The sequence below is a fragment of the Bufo bufo genome, chromosome 6 (genome assembly GCF_905171765.1).
Source record: "Bufo bufo chromosome 6, aBufBuf1.1, whole genome shotgun sequence".
NCBI classification, from domain to species: domain Eukaryota; kingdom Metazoa; phylum Chordata; class Amphibia; order Anura; family Bufonidae; genus Bufo; species Bufo bufo.
The window spans coordinates 30,211,563-30,237,000 of record NC_053394.1 but is presented as its reverse complement, the minus strand read 5'-3'; the positions used below and the strand labels follow the sequence as shown (position 1 = coordinate 30,237,000).

At 47.7% G+C, this 25,438-nt stretch overlaps 1 protein-coding gene across 2 annotated transcripts in view; it reads left to right on the top strand.

Annotated features, from left to right (window-relative positions):
* Window positions 1-24,631, top strand: part of ARMH3 (armadillo like helical domain containing 3) — a 57,244-nt gene extending 32,613 nt beyond the window's left edge. For both annotated transcript variants that reach the window (XM_040435862.1, XM_040435861.1), the window contains exons 12-26: window positions 1,183-1,229; window positions 1,331-1,406; window positions 2,020-2,113; window positions 2,204-2,305; window positions 6,338-6,396; window positions 7,548-7,613; window positions 10,110-10,179; window positions 10,333-10,393; window positions 17,372-17,460; window positions 17,836-17,918; window positions 18,026-18,152; window positions 21,508-21,583; window positions 21,710-21,788; window positions 23,464-23,580; window positions 24,071-24,631. In XM_040435862.1, the coding sequence (XP_040291796.1) occupies window positions 1,183-1,229; window positions 1,331-1,406; window positions 2,020-2,113; window positions 2,204-2,305; window positions 6,338-6,396; window positions 7,548-7,613; window positions 10,110-10,179; window positions 10,333-10,393; window positions 17,372-17,460; window positions 17,836-17,918; window positions 18,026-18,152; window positions 21,508-21,583; window positions 21,710-21,788; window positions 23,464-23,580; window positions 24,071-24,163 (1,239 nt within the window). In that variant the 3' untranslated portion in view covers window positions 24,164-24,631. The remainder of the gene's footprint in view (window positions 1-1,182; window positions 1,230-1,330; window positions 1,407-2,019; window positions 2,114-2,203; window positions 2,306-6,337; window positions 6,397-7,547; window positions 7,614-10,109; window positions 10,180-10,332; window positions 10,394-17,371; window positions 17,461-17,835; window positions 17,919-18,025; window positions 18,153-21,507; window positions 21,584-21,709; window positions 21,789-23,463; window positions 23,581-24,070) is intronic.
* The last annotated feature ends 807 nt before the right edge of the window (window positions 24,632-25,438 follow it).

Below are 25,438 nucleotides of genomic sequence, written 5' to 3'. Positions count from 1 at the left end.
GCATCTCTATGTGGTAATGCTATAGCTTGGTAGTAAGTGCATGGTTTTGCATGTAGAGATCCCAGGTCTGAATCCTGGGAAAGACTTCCAGGTTTTTTATTTATTATAGTGTAGCCTTTTATTATGGGTCAAGTGAGAGAGAGGAAAAAATAACAGAAAAAAGTTTATGTCTCTCCTGGGACATGCTATAGCATTATCACATAGAAACTCATATTTTTCTATGCTTAGAAGCTAATACTTATTACTGGCGTCTTTCTAATCATATACTGTTCTTGTGGATGAAGCAGTAATATGTAGATTAGCTTTCTGATGAGTGTGGTGAAGCTACAGTACATAGTATATGATATGTAGACCTCAGCATTGTTAGCCCTGTCAATCTAGGGGAGGGGGAGAGCACAGGGGGTATTACATAGCAGTGCTCAAAAGATTCGGTCCCGCCTCCTGGTGCTCCAGTTTATTTATTTATTTATTTATTTTATGCACTTATATAGCGCTACTATATTCCGCAGCGCTTTACAGATGTTAGCATCCAACTGTCCCTATGGGGCTCACAATCTATGTTCCCTATCAGTATGTCTTTGGAGTGTGGGAGGAAACCGGAGGAAACCCACACAAACACGGGGAGAACATACAAACTCCAAGCAGATGTTGTCCTTGGTCGGATTCGATCCTAGGACCCCAGCACTAACCACTGAGCCACCAGCGCTAACCACTGAGCCACCAGCGCTAACCACTGAGCCACCAGCGCTAACCACTGAGCCACCGTGCTGCTCCATTGCTCATTTGCTTATGAATACAAACGCAGATGTCTGTGTAGCTGTTTAGCACACAGACAAAAGAAAGGTGTAGTTTTAATCGGCATGATGAGCCCTACCAGGCAGTACGTCTCGTTTAATAGGGTTGATCTTGGTGACAGAGCGGCTTTAATTTAATATATGCCAGAAACTGGCATTAATTATATCACAAGTCGAGGCCTGCTCACAGCTGGCATAGATTTGCTGTTCTGGTGCATGCACTGAAGATGCGTCAAATTTATTAATGTGAAAGACTGAATGGCTTTTCCTGGGATGAGAGCCGCTATAACTGTATCGGGCTGACCGGTGTTTAGAAGCAGCGAACCCAGTCATTTCCATATGATACAGTTACATATCTGATCAGCTGCAGTTCTCTCTCTTTCCACAGGTGGGCAGTATGTTCATTGCAGATGCAGATGAGAAAATCTCAGTGCAGTAAGTTTATGTTACTTCCTATGACATCGCCATCCAGCGGCGGAGCCGATCTCATGTCACCCGTTTCATTTTCCTCTCTGTAACTGCTTTATCCTGATCAGAACTAATGAAGCCATCTTACTAGCACTTTATGAAGCCGTGCATCTCAATAGGAACTTCATCACTGTCCTGGCACAGGTTGGTTTACTACATGTGCTTTATAGGAATAGAAGGAACATGATAACAGGGAGGCATCTGGTTTGTATTTGCAGTGTGTTACAGTCCAAGCCTTTAAAGGGGCAGTATCACCCAAAAATATTTAAAGGGCACGTTCAACTTTGCAGCCATTTGAGAATAGTTTTTATTAAGAATCTCCTACCATTTGGTGTATGCAGTTCTATCTCTCGACGGAAGCGTCCATAGTAAAGGAGAGCGCACTGCCATTCATTTCAATGGGAGTGCCTAAAATAGGGAATCCAACATGGCTGGCAGCAGAGGGAAGTGGTTGCATCTGGGATCAGCAGGGCTGTGGCTGGCAAAAGAGGTTGTCTCACAGTACGGGGGATAAGTGTCCAGTTGGTGGGGCCCCCCCTAATCACTAGAACGGGGGCTTATGTTCCCACATTTCCCATAGAGCAGCGGGCACACGTGGATTTACACCACTCCCATTGAATGCAGTAGTAAATCTGTCTGCAGTAAACTCCTCAGCGCCCCCTAGTGGTTCACTTGCTCCAGTACATATGCAGCATGTTCTATTGAAATGTCATATTTTTGGTATTTATTTTATCCATTTTCTCTTTTTGATTTTTAGAGTCATCCTGAGATGGGGTTAGTGACAGTCCCAACCACCCCTCTCCCAACTACTCCCACCACCCCGCTGGGTACAACACCTCCTTCTTCAGATGGTAGAGTATACTTTCAAACCCCGTCCTGCTTATTACATATGATAATTGTAAGTCCGCGCGGATGAAAATACGGTGTAATTGTCTCCGCAGTCATCAGTCCGGTGGAGCTGCCGCTCGATGCTGACGTACAGACGAGTAACCTGCTCATTACCTTCCTGAAATACAGCTCCATTGTTATGCAAGACACAAAAGGTAAGTGCTGGGGGTTTACATCTGATGCCGCTGATCTCTAGAAAGGAGATAAAATATAATCAGAAGGGAAAAATGCATCCAGTCCAATCCATGCTTTTCCCCAACATTAAAGGCAATTTTTTTCATGATTGCATTTTACTCAATTTTGGGCTAAAAAATAATAATTTTTTTAATTGCCCTTTTTTTTAAAAAAAAGGTTCAGCTGTTTCTGAGATACAAGGTTTAAAAACCATTCTGTTTGCATTTCTTTGATTCACATCATCTGATGGCTCATGTGTAGCTCTTAAATCTGATCCCTTGACCTCATAATCACTTATTTAAGTCATGTTCTAATTCATTTGATTAGAATATTAATCTATAATGAGTGTTTATGAGTTCAGAAATAAGAGGTCAGATGATGGGAATCAAAGAAAACAAGTTATGACAGCTTGCAAACAGACTGATTTTTAACCAGTGTATCTCAGAAATGACTGAAGACCAACTGAAAACAAAAATTTTTTTGCCCAAAATGAGTCAAATGCAATCATAAATAAATGCCCCGGTAGGTGCCCATAGCCTTTAAACATAGGAGAATTTGGCAGCCCCTATTTCAAGCGGTTGTGCCATCTCCTGTTCTGATCGCTTGCTTTGTTCTCTATATTTTTGCTCTTCTTTATATTCCTTTTATACTAGGACTCAAGTAACCTAAAGTATCCTTGGTGTAAGATTAAAAAAAAATAATAATCCAATCATTTTTATTAAAGATTTTCAAGAATACATCAAAGTCATTGTATGAGTATACGGTACATATACAGTTCCAAACAACAAGAACAGTACACATCAGTATAGGATTTTTAGCAGTTTTCAGCCTGCTAAAAGAAAACTAAAGCAACTTTGCAAATACTTTTAACTCAAAAAAACAACACACACAAATATATACAGTTGCAAGAAAAAAGTATGTGAACCCTTTGGAATGATATGGATTTCTGCACAAATTGGTCATAAAATGTGATCTGATCTTCATCTAAGTCACAACAATAGACAATCACAGTCTGCTTAACCTAATAACACACAAAGAATTACATGTTACCATGTTTTTATTGAACACACTGTCACGACTGTGACTGATCCAGACAGGTCTGGGAGGAGAAGGTCGCAGCGACTTGCTACTCGCGATAGCTTGTGAGTTTGCTCCGTGGTTCAGGGTATGTCATCTGGGTTTTGCCTTGTGAACCTTTTTGTCCTGACTGTGAGTTTGTAGGCATCCTCCTCAGGTGAGTCCTGTCTGCCACTCCCAGCTACTATATTAGTTTCAGTTTCACTTGCAGTCATTGCCAGATATAGTCCTTACTTCCAGTGCTACTCTGACCTTGGAAGGAGATCGTTTGATGGTGTTGCTGTGAAGCTCTTGTCCGGCGTGGACTGTCGTGTTTGGGATCGCCTTCTCTGCTCGTGACTGGATAAGTCTATCTCTGCTGTTTGTTTGTTATTGTCTTCCCCTGTTGTTTTCCTAGACGTGAGTGATGGTGACTAGTGCTCCCATCGGCCTTTCCCCAGTCCAGTGTTAGGGCGACTGAGGGTTTAGGCATCCTGCTCGCCGCACGGGTTCACACCCCGTCTAGGGTATCAGGGCAGACAGGTGCCAGCTTAGGGTTACTCAGGGGTGGCCATTCTATTTCCCATCCGTAGATAAGGGTCCCCCTTCCCCTCTGTCTGGTGCGACACGACTGCTGCTGGGATAGCGGTCGTGACACAAACCATGTAAACATTCACAGTGCAGGTGGAAAAAGTATGTGAACCCTTGGATTTAATAACTGGTTGAACCTCCTTTGGCAGCAATAACTTCAACCAAACGTTTCCTGTAGTTGCAGATCAGACGTGCACAACGGTCGGGAGTAATTCTTGACCATTCCTCTTTACAGAACTGTTTCAGTTCAGTAATATTCTTGGGATGTCTGGTGTGAATCGCTTTCTTGAGGTCATGCCACAGCATCTCAATCGGGTTGAGGTCAGGACTCTGACTGGGCCACTCCAGAAGGCGTATTTTCTTCTGTTTAAGCCATTCTGTTGTTGATTTACTTCTATGCTCTTGGTCGTTCTCCTGTTGCAACACCCATCTTCTGTTGAGCTTCAGCTGGTGGACAGATGGCCTTAAGTTCTCCTGCAAAATGTCTTGATAAACTTGGGAATTCATTTTTCCTTCGATGATAGCAATCCGTCCAGGCCCTGACGCAGCAAAGCAGCCCCAAACCATGATGCCCCCACCACCATAGTTCACAGTTGGGATTAGGTTTTGATGTTGGTGTGCTGTGCCTCTTTTTCTCCACACATAGTGTTGTGTGTTTCTTCCAAACAACTCAACTTTGGTTTCATCTGTCCACAGAATATTTTGCCAGTACTGCTGTGGAACATCCAGGTGCTCTTGTGCAAACTGTAAACGTGCAGCAATGCTTTTTTTGGACAGCAGTGGCTTTCTCTGTGGTACCCTCCCATGAAATCCATTCTTGTTTAGTGTTTTACGTATCGTAGATTCGCTAACAGGGATGTTAGCATATGCCAGAGACTTTTGTAAGTCTTTAGCTGACACTCTAGGATTCTTCTTCACCTCATTGAGCAGTCTGCGCTGTGCTCTTGCAGTCATCTTTACAGGACGGCCACTCCTAGGGAGAGTAGCAGCAGTGCTGAACTTTCTCCATTTATAGACAATTTGTCTTACCGTGGACTGATGAACAGCAAGGCTTTTGGAGATACTTTTATAACCCTTTCCAGCTTTATGCAAGTCAACAATTCTTAATCGTAGGTCTTCTGAGAGCTCTTTTGTGCGAGGCATCATTCACATCAGGCAATGCTTCTTGTGAAAAGCAAACCCAGAACTGGTGTTGTTTTTTATAGGGCAGGGCAGCTGTAACCAACACCTCCAATCTCATCTCATTGATTGGACTCCAGTTGGCTGACACCTCACACCAATTAGCTCTTGGAGATGTCATTAGTCTAGGGGTTCACATACTTTTTCCACCTGCACTGTGAATGTTTACATGGTGTGTTCAATAAAAACATGGTAACATTTAATTATTTGTGTGTTATTAGTTTAAGCAGACTGTGATTGTCTATTGTTGTGACTTAGATGAAGATCAGATCACATTTTATGACCAATTTGTGCAGAAATCCATATAATTCCAAAGGGTTCACATACTTTTTCTTGCAACTGTATATACTGTATACTGTGGGTGGAGGAGCGGTGCATATACTGTATACTGTGGGTGGAGGAGCTGTGCATATACTGTATACTGTGGGTGGAGGGGCTGTGCACATATACTGTATATATAGTGTTTACAGCTCCAGTGCAGAGCAGTATGTCTCATTGGTAACAGACTACAAACCCTATGAAGTTGGATCCTTCAGTCATGTGTTATCCCACTCTCTTTCTCTTCTTTGGGTTAGGCCACATGCACACGGCCATATCAGTTTTGCAATCTACAAATTGAAGATCCAGAGAATACGGATGCGGTCCGAGTGCCATCCGCGTTTCTCTCTCAGACCCATTGACTTCAATGGGTCGGCGGTCCACATTTTGCGGACATATTCTGTCTTTTTGCGGAACAGAAGTACGGACGTGGAAAGCACACAAATGATTGGTGTGCTTTCCGCATCTGTTTGCCCATTCCGCAAAAAAGAACATTCCCTTTACTTGGCCACAAAACGCGGACCACTGACCCATTGAAGTCAATGGGTCGTCAAAAACTGCGGATGCAACACAGACGGTATCCGTATTTTGCAGATCCGCAATTTATGGACTGCAAAATACGTACAATTGTGCGCATGAGGCCTTAATCTACAGATAAATACGCATGGATCTGTATGGGAGGTGCATGCACACATAGCAGAGTGCATGGAATTATTGGTGGACTGCGGAGCACCGGTTGATACGTATACAGAGGGGATTCCTATTAGGAGATCCCACAGTATCGTCTGCTTCGGTGTACAGAGACAGCGCGCTCTCATAGAGCAGTATACGGGTTCCTGTACACACTCTCATTTATTATGTGTTTGTAGATGAGCATCGGCTTAATAGCGGGAAGCTCTGTCTCATCATCCTCACCTGTATTGCTGAGGTAAGTCACATTTCTGAGAGTCACTTACTGTATTTGGCTGACATTAAAGGGGTTTTCCAGGAATTAACTTTTGATGACCCATCTAAAGTATAGTTTATCAATATCAGATTGGTGGGGGTCCGACTCCGGCTGTCTCTGGAACTCCTGTAGAGATGAACAGACCATTAGTTTGCCCAATGAACAGACCATTAGTTTGCCCACCTGGCCTTCATTTTTGGGGCGTCAAGGGGTACAGGCTTCCCACTGATCTAAATGTTATCTCCCATCCTGTGGATAAGAGGATAACTTGTAACGACCGGAATACCGCTTTAAAGGGCACCTGTCAGCGGATTTGTACCTATGACACTGGGCGACCTGTTACATGTGTCCTTGGCAGCTGAAGGCATCTGTGCTGGTCCCCTGTTCATATGTGCCCGCATTGCTGAGAGAAATGATTTTTTAAATATATGCAAATGAGCCTCTAGGAGCAACAGGGGCGTTGCCATTACACCTAGAGGCTTTGCTCTCCCTGCGACTGCCACGCCCTCTGCACTTTGATTGACAGGGCAAGGTGCTATGATGTTTTCTCTGCTTTCCCCTGTCAATCAAAATGCAGAGGGTGTGGCAGTTGCAGAGACAGCAGAGCCTCTAGGTGTAATGGTAACGCCCCTGTTGCTCCTAGAGGCTGATTGGCATATATTGGCATAAAACATGGGACCAACACAGATGTCTTCAGCTGCCAAGTGCACATGTAGCAGGTCGCCCAGTGTCATAGGGACAAACCTGCTGACAGATGGACTTTAACCTCTTATAATACAATGGTTTTTGGTTGCACTATTTTGGTACTTAGTCAGCCCTGCACTAGTCGGCAGTACCATTGTGTCTAAAGTGACGTAACGTCCTAGTCTATGATGACCCAACTCTGTTGACCTCAGCAAGATTTCATCCATAGTCCCATAACATCCCACAGCAGTGTTTGGACAAGGCATAGTTCATACAGGGGTCCAACAGAGGCTGTAATCAAGTCGGGAACAGAATTTAGACCGTAAATATTAGTTTTTTTCATAGGTCTGTCCTATTTGAGGGTCTTATTTGACTTTCTGACAGTCCCCTTCATTATACATTTTGTAATGCTGTATGCACTGAGAGGCTGCACGTTTGTGTCTGCACAGGACCAGTACGCCAATGCCTTCCTACATGACGACAACATGAACTTCCGTGTAAACCTCCACAGAATGGTGAGTGCGGTCTCTAAACGGGCAATATGTAGAACGGCTGTATGAGCGAATGTACTTCCATTCTGCATTTACTAAAGTCGTAATTTCTGTTCAAAATCTCCTGTCATTTTGTGTATTCAGCGCCTGTGTATTTCTATGTGTCTGCATGTCAACAGACTACAAACAGCTCCTGCGTAGTCTGACCTGCAGTCTATGGCAAAACATCTGCCTCTTCCTCCTTACTTACCTGCCTAATGTAATGTGGCAAGGACTGCATAGCACCGTGTCGGCCTGCAAAAACAATCTGATGTGGAATACTTTTACGGTAATAAATACAAAAGTATTAAGTGATACCTTTTATAGGCTAACCAGAAAAAAAAATATTGCAAGCTTTCAGGGAACAATACCATACAAACATCTATCTATCATGAACCCACAGGCCGTCCAGCATATCTAAGATGGGACAGCTTTCATCCAAAACACAGTCAGGCCCTACCATACATCCATATCTGTTCAGACGATGAGGACAGAAAACATCTGCTGACGCTAAGGTATAAAGAACAAATACATAGAGCCAGGAGGACTCCGAGAAACAGCCTCTTGGATTACAGACAAAAGGAGGTCACCGACAGGGTGCCTTTAGTGGTCACAACGTACAACCCCCAAATGAACATCCTTAGTAACATAGTATATAAGGCCGAAAAAAGACATTTGTCCATCCAGTTCGGCCTGTTATCCTGCAAGTTGATCCAGAGGAAGGCAAAAAAAACCCTGTGAGGTAGAAGCCAATTTTCCTCACTTTAGGGGAATAAAAAATTCCTTCCGGACTCCAATCAGACATCAGAATAACTCCCTGGATCAACGACCCCTCTCTAGTAGCTATAGCCTGTAATATTATTACACTCCAGAAACACATCCAGGCCCCTCTTGAATTCCTTTATTGTACTCACCATCACCACCTCCTTAGGCAGAGAGTTCCATAGTCTCACTGCTCTTACCGTAAAGAATCCTCTTCTATGTTTGTGTACAAACCTTCTTTCCTCCAGACGCAGAGGATGTCCCCTCGTCACAGTCACAGTGCTGGGGATAAATAGGGTCCATTCACATGTCCGCAATTCTGTCCACATTTTGTGGAACGGAATTGCGGACCCATTCATTTCTATGAGGCCACACTATGTGCTGTCCGGATCCGCACTTCCGGGTCCGCAATTCCGTTCCCGAAAAAAATAGAACATGTCCTATTCTTGTCCGCAATGCCGGTGTCTGTGTTTTGTGGATCCAAAACACATACAGATGTGTGAATGGACCCTAAAGAAAATTGCAGCAGACCTCCACCCCATATTCAACACAGACAAAAGACTCTCTCTAACCTCTTCTGGCATTTAAACAACCATCAAACTTGAGGAATCTCCTTGGCAGGAGTGCCCTCTCATCACCATCACAGACAGGCACTTTTCCGTGCAACCACAAAAACGTGTCTTATCCACAAATACAGTCCGTATACCCAACAGACCTATAAGATCACGGACACCTTCTCATGTGAATCCTCCAATGTGGTGTCCATGATACTCCGTACTAGGCGTCCCAATGGAGGTATTTATATTGGGGAGACTGTACAGAAACTGCGATCCAGAATGAACCTGCACAGATTGAAGATAAACAACTGTAGGAATCCATTTCTCTGGACCAGGACACTCCATGAATGACTTAAAGGTTTTAATTCTCAAAGGGAACTTTAAGAATGATAGAGACAGAAAAACTTGAGAATTTAAAATTTAGACTACATTCTAGTCATTAAGTGATGGACGGAATCTCACCCCTGGTCTATGACCTACTAGTTAGACAAAATTCACACCTCCCTCAGTTCTCCTCCCGATCCCTAATCTACATGGTTTCCGCTGACCACGTCCACTTGTGGATCAGCCTTATCTTTATTATGCGTCCCCTCCATGTACATGTTTTGCTGTAACATCCTATAAGTGTTGTTCCTATTTCTCAGTCTTTCATTTGTAATCTGCCCTGAAGAAGGAGCCTTTCTCCTATAAAGGTATCACTCCCTTAATACTTTAGTATTTATTAGCGCAAAAGTATTTAACGTCACACTGCCTAATGTAAGTTAGAACGAAGAAGGAGGCAGATGGAAGGGGAGTATAACTGCAGAATCAGACTACGCAGGGTTTGTTTGTAGTCTGTAACCATGGATACACAATGTATGCATAGAAGCTGTATACACAAAATCATAGGATGTTTTTATTGAAAACTTTGTACGGTAGTAATTTTCTTTAGATGCATTGAAACAATAGAAAAAAATTGGAAACTGAGTGTAGCCTTTAAGGTAATTTCCAGCAGCTTCTCTACGTATATTCTACGTTGCTGAAGCTGAATTTTCAAGTAGATTTATAAGGTTTTTCTCAGCCAGAGGTGGTGTCTGCTTCATTGACTGCACATTTCTCATCACAGACTTTTTTTTTTTTTTGGGTTCTACTTTCCTAATTCTTGTTCTCCACATCTCTGCAGCCTATGAGGCACCGAAAAAAAGCAGCCGACAAGAACATACCCTGCCGGCCGCTGGTGTGCGCGGTGTTAGGTGAGCGCCTTCATTTCCAGACTTCTGCTGTCCAAACCCTCAACGTGTGGGAGTTTACAATAATCACAATGAAGGAGAATAGAGGCCGTTTCTGTATGTAAGGGGGGTATTTGGGGTCATACACTCTGCCCATTCTCCTTTCTTTTCTTACAGATCTGATGGTGGAATTCATAGTCACCCACATGATGAAGGAGTTTCCCATGGACTTGTATATGTAAGTTGCACGTTCACAATGGATTTTGCACAGGAGCTTTATTACGAGGGAGGCCGGGAGTGGATGAAGTCTGTGAATAGCAGACACCTTGTTGGTATAGATTTTGCTTTATGTCCAGAATAATGACAAACTGACATTTGGGGTTTCTGTGCAACGTAACCCTGACATTTGGGGTCCCTGTAAAATGTACCTCTGACATTGGGGTCTTTGTACAATGTAACCCCGACATTTGGTGTCCCTGTACAATGTAACCCTGCCACTTGGGTACTGGAACAATATAACCCTGACATTTGGGGTTCCTGTAAATAGTAACCCTGACATTTGGGGTCCTAGAGTAATGTAACCCTGATTATTGGGTCCTGTGAACCCAGAGCTGTTTCCTGGAAAACTGTAATACTGACACTTGGGGGCCCATATATATTTCTGTCCACATCCGTTCTGGAATTTTGCGGATTGAATGTGGACCCATTCATTTTAAAGGGACCGCAAAAGATGCCGACAGCACAACGTGTGCTGTCCGCATCCGTATGTCTGTTCCGTGGCCATGCAAAAAAGATAGAACTTGTCCTATTCTTGCCTGTATTTGCGGACAAGAATAGGCATTTCTATCATGGAGAAAGATGTTCCATTCTGCAAAATGTGGAAGGCACATGGCTGGTATCCGTGTTTCTCGCCCATATTCCTTGGGGGACACAGGAAACCATGGGTATAGCTCTGCTCCCTAGGAGGCGTGACACTAAGCGAAAGCTGTAAGCCCCTCCTCCATCAGCTATACCCTTCAGCCTGGAGAAGAGACTGCCAGTTTTTGCTTAGTGTCCAAGGAGGCAAGACACCCCCTGCTTATGCAGGGTTGTTATCCTATGATTTTTATTTTTTACGTATTTGTTGTTTTTAACTCGGTTTTTTTCTACCTACAGGGACAACAGAGGCGCATTAGACCCCTCTGTTTCTCCCGGGGTTGAGTTGCGCCAGTGCCGGTAATTCCGCACTGCCGCCTCCCCCACAGAAGACAAGGTGGACCAGGGCAGCCTCGCTCCCCTGCGTCCCGCCAGCTCAGGGTCGCCCGCACGCCAAGTCCCTCCCCCGGCTTCCTGCCACCGCGGTGCCAGGAGCTGAAGGGGCGACCCCGCTGGATGGACTGAGGGCGAAGACAGCGTATGGTGAGAGTGGCTGCTCCAGCCTCCCCTTCCTCCCTCCCACCGCTGCTACCAACATGGCCACTGCAAACCCCCCCCCCGCCCCCCCCCCCCCGCCCCCCCCCCCCCCCCCCCGCATATCGGGACGTTACCGGGCATAGTTGGAGGGCAGTCTATCTGGGCAAGTCCTAGAACGCTGCCTTACAGGGGACGGCTGCAGACTTGCAAGCCGTCTGCTACATCTAGGCGCGGTGGGAGCCGTTCTCCTGGCATGAACGGCGCCATGTCATGGCCGGCACTTCAACATCCTTGGGGGTTAAAATCATTTTGCCGCGCGCGCGCGGCTCTGCTTCGGCTTCAGCGCGGCAGAGGGGGGGCGGAGCTTCCTTACACATTCAGCTCCGTGCTGCTGCGCTCCGCTACTTCCGGGTTCATCTCTCTGCCGTGCGATCCTGATGCCTTTCAGCTCCGTGCTGCTGCCTCTCCTCCACAGCCTCCTCAGTCTGTTCCCCTTACAGCTGCCGCTTGTATCATCGGGTCTGGTAGGACTGTTTAACCCCCTCCGTGCCACAGTACTGTTGCTTTAAAGTGCAACATCTTTCCACCATGTCAGACCCTTCTGCAGCCGCCAAGCCATGGTACCATGCCTGTACCGCTTGTAGGGAACCCTTTCCCCGGGGGCAGTCTGATCCGCACTGTACTGCATGCCGAGCTCCACCGCAGCCTCAGTCGCCCGCTGTGTCGCTCCCTGCTTCCTCTGACCCGCCTGACTGGGCTAGATCCCTGTCCCAGGCCGTGGAAAGCCTCACTCATGTCGTGGGCCGCCTAATAGACAGGCCACCTACCCCGCAGGACGCCACTCTGACTGTCGCGCCCTCCGGGTCCACTGCTTCTGCCGCTGCAGCGGGTTCATCCTCTCCTAGTGACCCCTCCCGAGCTAGGCACTCTCAGAAGCGTATTAGAGTAGAGCGAGCCTCCTCCTCGGATGCCTCCCTCTCCCCGCCACGCGTGCGCACCCAGACGAGCCTCTCCTCTCCAAAGGATTCGCTCTCTGAAGGTGAATTGGCGGCTTCAGATTTGGAAATGGACTCGGCCCTGCCGTCCAAGCTAGCCTCAGCGATGGCTCAACTCATCTCTGATATACGTGACACCTTTAAGGTGCAGGATGACCCCCCTAGCTCGGACGCAGCTAGCGTCTCCTTTATCAGACCCAGGCAGGCCTCAAAAGTCTTTCCAATCCACTCTGATTTCTCCTCCGTGGTGTCTAAGGCTTGGGCTCGCCCGGACGCCCGTTTTGTCAACCCAAAGAAGCTGGACATTTGCTATCCTTTTCCAGCCGATGTCGTGGCCACCTGGTCTTCCCCACCCAAGGTAGACCCCCCTGTGGCCCGGCTGTCAAAGAACACGGCCATCCCTGTTCCCGACGGGTCCTCTCTTCAGTCAGCGGAGGACCGTCGCATGGAGACCCTGTCCAAGGGCATTTTTGCTGCCTCCGGTTCTGCCCTCAGACCGGTTTTTGCCTCTGCTTGGGCAGGGAAAGCAATCTCTGCTTGGGGTACGCAGCTGGAACAGGAGTTGGACTCGGACATCCCCATCCAGGACCTACGTTCCTTGGCCCAGCTTATTATTCGGGCCGGGAATTTTGTCTGTGAGGCCTCCCTTGATGCGGGAGCCCTTATTGCGCGCTCCTCCGCCCTGGCAGTTGCCGTCAGGAGGGAGCTCTGGCTGAAGGTCTGGAAAGCGGACGCTGCCTCCAAACGTTCCTTGGCGGGGCTACCGTTTGCGGGTTCCCGCCTTTTCGGGGTCCGCTTAGACGAACTTATTTCAGAGGCCACGGGTGGTAAAAGCACCCATCTTCCTCAACCCCAAGCCAGGGGCGCCCCCCGCGGACGCCCTGGTGCGTCTCGTTTTCGGTCCTCCCGCAGGGCCTCTGGGGCTCCCACCACAGCTGCCGCTTCGGCTCCTCCCCAGGACAAGCGTAGGAAGCCGTTTTTTCGGGCGCAGCCCTCCTGGCGCAAGCCGCAGGCTGCCCGCACACCCGCAGCAAAACAGTCCTCTGCCTGAAGGCGCGCCCCCACCCACCCGGGTGGGGGGCCGGCTCCTCCTTTTCAAGGACGTCTGGATGGCTCACGTCTCCGACGCCTGGGCCCTCGAAATTGTGTCCTCCGGATACAAAATCGAATTTGCATCCTTCCCTCCGGATCGGTTCTTTCGCTCCCGCCCCACGCGAGACCCGAAAGACGCGGCCGCGTTCTCCGCGGCCGTTCAAGCTTTACTGGACAGGGGGGTGATTACCCCCGTTCCTCTAGAGGAAAGATTCCAAGGGTTCTACTCGAACCTCTTTGTAGTTCCCAAGAAGGGAGGTTCGGTGCGGCCCATTTTGGACCTCAAAAAGCTCAACCGTTTTCTCCTCCTTCGACGGTTTCGGATGGAGTCCCTCCGCTCCGCGGTGGCTTCCCTGGAGCAGGGAGATTTCATGTCTTCCATCGATATACAGGATGCCTACCTCCATGTTCCGGTAGCCCAGTGTCACCATCGCTTCCTTCGATTCGCCGTGGGGGATCTCCACTTCCAATTTGTCGCCCTTCCCTTTGGACTGGCAACAGCCCCCCGGGTGTTCACCAAGGTCCTGGCCCCGGTTTTAGCCTTACTCCGTTCCAGGGGTGTTTTTCTGCTACCGTACTTGGACGATATCCTCATCAAGGCTCCGTCCCTTTCTCAAGCGGTTGCCAGCGTGGATCTCACTCTAGAGACTCTGGCGAGGTTTGGTTGGGTCATCAACTTCCCCAAGTCCTCCCTTCCCCCCTCCAGACAACTCGTCTTCCTGGGAATGCTTTTAGACACGGGAACGGCGGAGGTACGTCTTCCCTCGGAAAAACGTCTGATCCTCCGTGGGGCGGTTCGGGGTCTCCTTCTCCACCGTCGACCGTCCTTCCGCTTCTGCATGCGGGTATTGGGGCAGATGGTTGCCTGCTTCGAGGCGATCCCATTTGCGCAGTTTCACTCCCGCCCTCTCCAACGGGCGATCCTCTCCTCCTGGGACAAATCGCCGCAGTCTCTGGATCATCCCTTCCATCTGTCGCCTCCGGTGCGGTCATCTCTCCGCTGGTGGTTACAGTCCCCTCTTCTGGGCAGGTCCTTTCTGCCACTCAACTGGTTGGTGGTTACAACCGATGCCAGTCTCTCGGGCTGGGGAGGCGTGTTTCCTCCCCGATCCGTCCAGGGCATTTGGTCTCCATCGGAGTCCAAACTCTCGATCAATGTCCTGGAACTGAGAGCGGCCCTTCTGTCTCTACGACACTGGACTCATCTGCTGAAGGGTCATCCAGTTCGTGTACAATCAGACAACGCCACGGCCGTGGCGTACATAAACCACCAGGGGGGCACTCGCAGCGCTGCAGCGATGCGGGAGGTCACCAGCATTCTCCGTTGGGCGGAAGCCCACGTCCCGGCCCTATCTGCAATTTTTATTCCAGGGGTGGACAATTGGGCGGCGGACTTCCTCAGTCGCACCACCGTCGACCCCGGCGAGTGGTCTCTTCACCCGGAGGTATTCGAGGCCATTTGCCTTCGTTGGGGCATTCCGGACGTGGACCTCATGGCCTCAAAATTCAATCACAAGGTCCCCGCCTATCTGTCCAGGGCCAGGGATCCGGGAGCTTGCGGAGCCGACGCCCTCGTTCTTCCTTGGCGAGGCTTCGCGCGCCCATACATATTCCCTCCCATCCCTCTCCTGCCCAAGGTCCTTCGGAAGATCGCGGCGGAAGGCGTCTCGGTGATTCTGGTCGCTCCGGACTGGCCCCGCCGGTCTTGGTATGCCGACCTCATGCTGCTCCTGGCAGACGCGCCCTGGCCACTGCCCGCCAGGGAAGATCTTCTCTCTCAGGGACCGATCTTCCACCCGCGTTTAGGGTCCCTACGTTTGACGGCGTGGTTGTTGAGACCACCGTCCTGACACGTAGGGGTTTTTCTGCGGATGTCGTCCGCACCATGATCCGCGCCCGTAAGCCGTCCTCTTCTAGGATCTATTATAGGACCTGGAGGACTTTTTTGGGGTTCTGTACCGATCTGGGGATTCCTCCGCTCCGCTTTTCTCTCCCCACCGTTTTGTCCTTCCTGCAGAGCGGACTGGCCCAAGGTCTAGGCCTTAGTTCTTTGAAGGGTCAGGTATCTGCGCTGTCCATTTTGTTTCAGCGCCCACTGGCCCCCCTTGGTCCTGTCAAGACCTTCCTTCAGGGCGTGGCTCACGCGGTTCCCCCGTATCGCCCTCCGGTACCGCCCTGGGACCTGAACCTGGTTCTCTCAGCGCTCCAGGCTTCTCCTTTCGAGCCTCTGCGGACGGTTTCCTTGCGACTTCTGTCCTGCAAGGTTATTTTCCTTGTAGCCATCACCTCTCTTCGGAGGGTGTCCGAATTGGCTGCACTCTCCTGTCTGGAACCTTTCCTAGTGTTCCACCAGGACAAGGTGGTTCTTCGTCCGGTCCCTTCCTTCCTTCCTAAGGTGGTCTCCGCCTTTCATCTGAACGAGGACATCGTTCTCCCCTCTTTGTGTCCTTCCCCTTCCCATCCGCGGGAGAGGAAGCTTCATCGCCTGGACGTTGTCAGGGCGCTCAAGATTTACCTGGAAGTAACCAGATCTTTCAGGCATACTGACTCGCTCTTTGTGGTCCCGGAAGGGTCGCGCAGAGGGATGGCGGCATCCAAAGTTGCTATCGCTCGTTTTGTCAAGATGGCTGTTACTGAGGCTTATCTCGCCAAGGGCAGGGTTCCTCCCCTTGGTGTTACCGCTCACTCCACTAGAGCGGTCGGGGCTTCCTGGGCTCAGAGAAATCGGGCTTCTTCGGAGCAGATTTGCAAGGCGGCCACTTGGTCCTCCTTGCACACCTTCACCAAGTTCTACAGGGTGCATACTCATGCGTCGGCTGACGCTGCTTTAGGCCGTCTGGTGTTGCAGGCGGCAGTTGATTGATGCCTCTGGCGTTGGTTGAGTTTGTTCTGGTCCCTCCCTTCTGGGACTGCTCTGGAACGTCCCATGGTTTCCTGTGTCCCCCAAGGAATATGGGCGAGAAAAGGAGACTTTTGTATTACTTACCAGTAAAGTCTCTTTCTCGCTCTTCCTTGGGGGACACAGCACCCGCCCTTCATTGGGTTACAGTTGTGGTTCCGGCTTGGTTGCCCCCGTTGGGGCTCGACAGTTCTTTTTCCGGTTGGTGGTTATCTTTCACTACTTGGACACGCAACTGGCAGTCTCTTCTCCAGGCTGAAGGGTATAGCTGATGGAGGAGGGGCTTACAGCTTTCGCTTAGTGTCACGCCTCCTAGGGAGCAGAGCTATACCCATGGTTTCCTGTGTCCCCCAAGGAAGAGCGAGAAAGAGACTTTACTGGTAAGTAATACAAAAGTCTCCTTTTTGCAGATCCTTTAAAAATGGATATGGTCGTGTGAATGAACCATTGGGGTGATGGCACCGTCACACTGACCGTTTTTAGATTTCATTTAAATAGCCGCTCTGGACAAAAGGTCCGCTTACCGTGTTGCCATGAATCGTAAGATCCCATGCCCTGCTGCCGTGGCGGGAGTCTGTATCTGGTGATTAGCGTGCTTCGCTGCACTACATGTCAATACTAACCTGTAGAAAGTTATACACGTTCCTGAGCGGCTTATGGTAGACGTTTAGTACATGGCACAAATACTGGCATAAGTTGACTTTTCCGGATTTTCATTAAGGCGCTCTGTAACGCAGTTTTCCTGTGGCTGACCAGACGTCAGTGATCTGTACTGATATATATATATACAGACATATGTAAGGTACACTTAATAACGCGCTCTGTCCTGTCATCGTAGACGCTGTATACAGATTGTCCACAAGCTCCTGTGTTATCAGAAGAAGTGCCGAGTGCGGCTGCATTATACCTGGAGGGAGCTGTGGGCAGGTGCGTTGCAGTAGCTCTGCTACATCTAATCTAGTACCTGAGAGCGTGGACCCCCATGTGCTTTTCTGGAACCTCCCAGTTAAGCATTCTCCCTCTTTTCTTTGGTGGGGTCAGGAATGCTATTGGTGTATATCCTCCGGACAGGAAAGTGTGGCTCCAGTTGTGTCCTCCTCAAAGCATAGGCCTGAATATTGCCGGGTCTAAGGAGAATAAGACATTTCAAACCTTGCTACAATTTCCCTTTATACGTGTAGAGTGAAGCTGTTGCTACTGGACAGCAGTTTGGTTCTTAGAGATTCCTGGTACCTGTAGTCCCCCAGGGTCTTGCTGATGAATCGTGTCGCTCTCTTACATTCTCATTCCTTTTGTTTGCAGCTCTGATAAACTTGCTGAAGTTTCTCTTGTCTTACGAGACTGTTCTCCTGGCTAAACACAATATTTTCACTTTGACTTTGATGGTAAGCGTCTGTGTGTGCACTGAGCTGTGCCGTTCACATCCGCCCCATGTCTCTGTAATTGTAATCTGACTGTACAAGCTAATTGCTGTGATTCCTCTCCTTTGCAGGTGGTGAATCTGTTCAATATGTTTATCACCTATGGAGACACTTTCCTTCCGACCCCCAGCAGCTACGATGAGTTGTACTACGAAATCATTCGCATGCATCAGATATTTGACAACCTTTACTCTATGGGTAAGAACTGACCTTGAGGTGACATGGTCCTAACCAAGAATTAAAGGAGGATAAGCTTCTGATTGGTGGGGGTCCGGCCTCTGGGAACCACGTTGATCCTGAGAACAGGGGTCCGGTTTCCTCCGGTAGTCAGGTATGTGTGTGGCCTCTCCATTCATTCTCTATGGGCAACAGATAGCCGAGCGGTGAGCAGGGCTGTTTCTGGAAATCCCATAGTTAATGAATGGAGGGGCAGGTGCATGCTCGACTGGGGACCAAGAATGGGCTTGTAATGGTGAGGATCGCATTGATTGGACCCCCACTGAGCCTGTGAATTGGTACATACCTTTTAAATATGAGAATGGAGTCTCTTACAAGTTGTCGGTGACTGGGGCGATGTTGTCGTCCTTTGCACCGTGAGACTCCAGTCCTGTAATGGAAAAGGGAAAAGTCTGGATTGTTGGGGACCCTGTTTTAATACTGTGTGGCCATCTCTTCCTCTCTGCTGTTTTATATTAGAGACAGACTATCCCCTTATAGACCTTCCTAGCAGATGGGAAAGTATCCAGTCTGGACAATCCTGTGAGCTAAAAACATCAGCAGCAGCAGCTGCACAGTGTGTCAGTGTACAATGTTTTCTAAGGCTGGGTCACATCCTGTGATGCCATACAGTGCCATCCGTCACCATAGACTTCCTTTGTTAAAAAAAAAAAAAAAACATGCTTTTTTTTGGGGGCTGGGCTCTGCAGCAGGTTAGAGCGCAGTGTACTACGCTTTTGTATCCTTTTTTCCACAACCGTATGTGCAAGGCTACTCTCACACTCGCGTTTGGTGCGGATCCGTCATTGATCTGCACAGACAGGTCCGTTCAGATAATACAAACGTCTACATCCGTTCAGAACGGATCCGTTTGTATTATCTTTAAATTAGCAAGACGGATCCGTCTTGAACACCATTGAAAGTCAATGGAGGACGGATCCGTTTTCTGTTGTGCCAGATTGTGTCATAGAAAACGGATCCATCCCTATTGACTTACATTGTGTGTCAGGACGGACCCGTTTGGCTCTGTTTCGTCAGACGGACACCAAAATGCTGTAAGCAGCCTCCAAAGCGGAATGGAGACTGATACGAGGCAAACTGATGCAGTCTGAGCGGATCCTTATCCATTCAGAATGCATTAGGGCAAAACTGATCCGTTTTGGACCGCGTGTGAGAGCCCTGAACGGATCTTACAAACGGAAAGACAAAAGGCCAGTGTGAAAGCAATCTTAAACGTGGGCCAAAAACTTGATATGAGCAGCCCTTAAGACTGCCCATACACGATGGAGCCTGGCAGCTGTGGATCGCCATTAATTGCCCGGCCGCACCCGTACGTGGCATTGTGTTAGGCCGGAGCGACACCTAGACATTTTTGCATCACTTTTAAAAAGCACCTATCCCCTCTCCTGACATGTCTGTTTTAGTGACTACTTGCATTCCCAATGTATTAACAATTTTGGAGCATCTATTGTTATGTCTATCTATGTTGTGCAAGAGAAAAGTACTCCAAATGCAGTTAAGCAGTTAAGTGCACTGAGGGCGGGCCCAAGTCACTCGGTGCACCATTGCTCCTGCTTCCTCTTCCAGCCCCTCCCTCTCCTTAGTGACTGACAGAAGTGAGATGACTATGTAGGAACCTGACACTGTGAATGGAGGAGGAGAGCAATGTCCTACCATTGGGCTTCTGCAGAGTGTGTACACATCCTTCACCTAGCTGCCAGTGCTGCTGAATCTGACATCAATGTACCAGAGCTCTGCCGCTGTCTCTGACTGCTCTCTTTGCTCTCCCGTCCCGTCTACTCTAAATGTTATCCCCTCCCTGCTGTTATCTATGAGGTTGTACAAGGCATATCAGAGTGGAGGGGGGCCGCCAAGTTATCAGGGATGGTAGATCACACAGGCTGTAGATGGGGCAGAACGCACACAGAAGGCAGTCTGCAGGGGGAGAAGGACATAGGCTGTGTACAAGTGTAGAGAGCATCAGTGTCTGTACAAGGGAGCCCCCTCATGAGCAGTAGAAGGAGAAATCCATCCAGGAATCAAACGGGTTATTTGAGACCTATAACATTGCTTAGTTATCCTTAATCTAGTCCCCCAGACAACTTGCATTTCCAATTTTGCCCTGTTCGTCCCCTCTGAATTGCAGTCACGGGATGCGACAGTCGGCTTCACTATACAATGCAGAGAGTAGTCGGGTCCCATAATCCACAGCGCTGACGTTGACGGAACGTCATCAACGCTGAAACAACGTCCGCCCTTACGGACGGCCCCTCCCTTTCGTCCTCCCTATGTTTACTCCCACTCTTCTCAAGCTGAACACTCCCAATCTTCTCAAACCAGTTATGGGTCCCGACGACCCTCCGTAGCGGATGTTGTGTAGTGAAGCCGGCTGGAGTATCACGTGACCGCAAGTCGGAGCGGGCGAACAGGGCAAAATTGAAAACGCTAGTAAATTGAAAAGTTGTATGGGGGACTAGATTAACGCTAACTAAGCAATGTTTTAGGTCTCGGATAACCCCTTTAAGCAGTTTTGAAACATGAGAGTTAGTAAAGAAAGCAGCATCCCGGACACACAGATCTCACCTACAGCATGTATTACTGGGAGGGTCATACCCCCGTGAGAAAGGTCTGAAACTAGGAGCAGGTTCTGAACTGAATATCAGGGGGCTGAAAATAAATGGAGTAAAGCCTGAAACTTTTTTACTGTGGTATCCACTTAGGCTGCTTTCACACTAGCGTTTCTATTTTCCGGTATTGAGATCCGTGATAGGGTCTCAATACCGGAAAAAAAAGTTTCAGTTTTGTGCCCATTCATTGTCAATGGGGACAAAACGTAACTGAACGGAAGGCTCCAAAATGCATTCAGTTCCGTTCTCATACCGGAGAGCAAACCGCAGCATCCTGCAGTTTTCTTTCTGTCCTGGGATGCGGAGCAAGACGGATCCATCATGACCCACAATGTAAGACAATGGGGATGGATCCATTTTATCTGACACAATCTGACAATAGAAAACTGATCCGTCCCCCATTGACTTTCAATGGAGTTCATGACGGATCCGTCTTGGGTATTTTAAAAATAATACAACCGGATCTGTTCATAATGGATGCAGATGGTTGTATTATCAGTAATGGAAGCGTTTTTGCTGAACCCTGCTGGATCCAGCAAATTGCTAATGTGAAAGTAGCCTAACACATACAGAACTCATGCAGAATTTTTTTCCCAGGACAGGTGTCCACAGCCATTAAGTACCATCCAACAAAAAAAAATTAAAAATGTTTTTGCATATATCAATATTAAATAAATGATACTTAGGTATGTATGTATTTACTGTTGCAGTGCTTCGACTTTCTACCAATGCAGGGCAGTGGAAGGAACCAGCTAGCAAAGTGACCCATGCGTTGGTCAATGTCAGGTAGGGCAGCTAACCAGCATTTGCTCATGTAATGATCCATGGATGATATTCTATAGCTGACTTTTTGAGAGTTGAAAATATTGTCATGTCTGTTTAATATTAATTTATGTGCTACTTTTTATCCAGGGCCATCATAAATCACTTTAACCCTAAAATAGAGTCCTATGCCGCTGTAAATCACATCTCGCAATTATCAGAGGAACAGGTAGGCTGCTTTTTTTTTTATAATTCTTTAAGCGGAGCGAATCGAGAGTTCTTGCTCAGGGGTGTAGATATGTGTTGTGTAAAACCCTAAAACCCTATTACACTTTCTGCATGTAAAGGTTATTCTTTGCATATATAGGTCAGGAAAACTGTAGACTATATCTAATGCCAGGAAAACTGTAGACTATATCTAATGCCAGGAAAACTGTAGACTATATCTAATGCCAGGAAAACTGTAGACTATATCTAATGCCAGGAAAACTGTAGACTATATCTAATGCCAGGAAAACTGTAGAATATATCGAATGCCAGGAAAACTAGAGTTCTTGCTCAGGGGTATAGATATGTGTTGTGTAAAACCCTAAAGGGGTATTACATTTTCTGCATGTAAAAGTTATTCTTTACATACACTCACCTAAAGAATTATTAGGAACACCTGTTCTATTTCTCATTAATGCAATTATCTAGTTAACCAATCACATGGCAGTTGCTTCAATGCATTTAGGGGTGTGGTCCTGGTCAAGACAATCTCCTGAACTCCAAACTGAATGTCAGAATGGGAAAGAAAGGTGATTTAAGAAATTTTGAGCGTGGCATGGTTGTTGGTGCCAGACGGGCCGGTCTGAGTATTTCACAATCTGCTCAGTTACTGGGATTTTCACGCACAACCATTTCTAGGGTTTACAAAGAATGGTGTGAAAAGGGAAAAACATCCAGTATGCGGCAGTCCTGTGGGCGAAAATGCCTTGTGGATGCTAGAGGTCAGAGGAGAATGGGCCGACTGATTCAAGCTGATAGAAGAGCAACGTTAACTGAAATAACCACTCGTTACAACCGAGGTATGCAGCAAAGCATTTGTGAAGCCACAACACGCACAACCTTGAGGCGGATGGGCTACAACAGCAGAAGACCCCACCGGGTACCACTCATCTCCACTACAAATAGGAAAAAGAGGCTACAATTTGCACGAGCTCACCAAAATTAGACTGTTGAAGACTGGAAAAATGTTGCCTGGTCTGATGAGTCTCGATTTCTGTTGAGACATTCAAATGATAGAGTCCGAATTTGGCGTAAACAGAATGAGAACATGTATCCATCCTCTGATGGCTACTTCCAGCAGGATAATGCACCATGTCACAAAGCTCCAATCATTTCACATTGGTTTCTTGAACATGACAATGAGTTCACTGTACTAAAATGGCCCCACAGTCACCAGATCTCAACCCAATAGAGCATCTTTGGGATGTGGTGGAACGGGAGCTTCGTGCCCTGGATGTGCATCCCTCAAATCTCCATCAACTGCAAGATGCTATCCTATCAATATGGGCCAACATTTCTAAAGAATGCTATCAGCACCTTGTGGAATCAATGCCACGTAGAATGAAGGCAAAAGGGGGTCCAACACCGTATTAGTATGGTGGCACTAATAATTCTTTAGGTGAGTGTATATATGTCAGGAAAACTGTAGAATATATCGAATTCCAGGAAAACTGTAGAATATATTGAATGCTAGGAAAACTGTAGAATATATTGAATGCTAGGAAAACTGTAGAATATATCGAATGCCAGGAAAACTGTAAAATATAATGTCAGGAAAATTGCAGAGGGGTTTTCCTGTTGGTTAATTATAACTATATAATGTATGTTGTTTTCTCTGAACTCTCTGTGATTGACAGGTATTAGAAGTTGTACGCTCCAACTATGACACTCTGACTTTAAAACTTCAAGATGGCCTTGACCAGTACGAACGATATTCTGAGCAGCACAAGGAAGCCACTTTCTTTAAGGAGCTGGTGAGTTAGGATGCCTGGTTTGTCCCTAATGTGTAAGAGTACAGGAATCTGAGATACAAGATGCTTTTTGGTCCGGTCCTTAGGGCCCTTGCAGACGAGCGTTGGTCACGCTGCGAGTCTGCAGCGTAGCTCCCGGCCTGAACTCCCGTCTCTGCCGGGGGTCACATAGCATTATATTGATTTATGATGCTATGTAACCCTTACAGTTCTGGAATGTATTGTATATAACGGACAGCATTATGCCAGTGTTATCCAATACATTCCAGAACTGTAAGGGTTACATAGCATCATAAATCGATATAATGCTTTGTGACCCCGTCAGTGCTGGGAGCTGCGCTGCGGACTCGTCTGCAAGGGCCCTCACTGTGGAGGGAACCCTGCAGTCACAAAATAGTGCCCAGATGCCAATATATCTTATACAGGAAAGAGTCCAAAATGGCTGGAAGTCATTGCTGCTTTTCCTACGCAGATCTTTCATTTAATTTTTCAGGCTCGATCCATTAGTATCAATGTACGGAAAAACCTTGCCTTCAGCACCCTGAGCCAAGAGGCACTTCTGAAAGAATTCTCCACCATCTCCTGAGACCCTCCGTAACGTTCAGCCATCAGGACTAGTCCCCATCACCATGCACTAGGGGACGACACCTGTTCATCGCTCCTTTATACACAATACCTGATTATTATGGACGGGCAATGTGTCAGCCCTGAAGAGGAGGTGAAGAACGGTGGGGAGTCGCCCTAAGAAAAACTTTTTTTCCCCCATGTTTGTTTTTGATTTTTTTTACAATAAATGCTGACCCCCCCCAAAAGAGGGAAAGGCCGGAGGACTCCACAGCAGATTGGGAAAGGTTGTTCCCTTTTGTATAGTGAGAAATAAAATGTTCTTCTAACACATCTGTATTTTCTGTGATTCTGTGAAGATCCAATCATAGGGTAAAAATATTTTTTTTGCTGTTGTTTCTGTACAACTAATATGCATAGCAACCTAAGAATTTTAAGTTTCGTTTAACATATTAACGGGATTGTCCAGGTTGGTGGCATCAGCCCGTTGTACCTGTTGAAGAAAATTATACATGCTCCTGTCGCTCCAGCGCCCTGCCTCCTTTAAGAGGTCTTCCACCCCCCATGCTTTAATCTTCCAGACAGATTGGGTCACGTGTGCCACTGCAGCCAATGACTCTCCAAGCGATGTGTGACCCCGTCCATCTGGAATTTACATGACAGAGACCGGAAAACAGCTAAAGGGGGACGGAACAGAGCGGCAGGGAGCAGGTGAGCATGAGCATAACAAGCTGCTGCCTCCAGCTAAAAAGCCCCAAAACTGTGTCCCCCCCTTTAAGGCTGAATTCTTAGACGTCATCCCAGAATAATACAGTACTGTGCGTCCATAGGCCGGCTATACACTCTCTAGATATGTGTTGGCCGAAAGCAGGGGGGTAACTAGGAAAGCCTGGGCCTCCTTGCAAACGTTTGAATTGGCCCCCCTCCATGGAGCATTAACATTGCATACCAAAATGCGCACTACTGTGTGCATGAAGCCTAAATTGGTTAAAGGAGTTTTAGAAAGCAGCTCTGTCTGACCTGACAGTTCCAGGCAGCTTAGGAAGAAGAGGAGTCTGGAGGACTGGCTGCATACAAAGTAAGTGATGCTGCACGTCCTCCACTGTTTTGATTGATTGTGTGCCAAGTGGGGCCCCTGAAGATTGTGGGCCCTGTAGCTGCGGCTATGGCTGGTATAGTGGTAGATACGCACCTGGCTGAATGCTTATTTGATCTTCATCTTCTCCTCCATACACATTTGTGCTTGACCATTGTCTACTCTCTCCTGCCCGACATCTCTGGCTTATCTTCCTTGAAA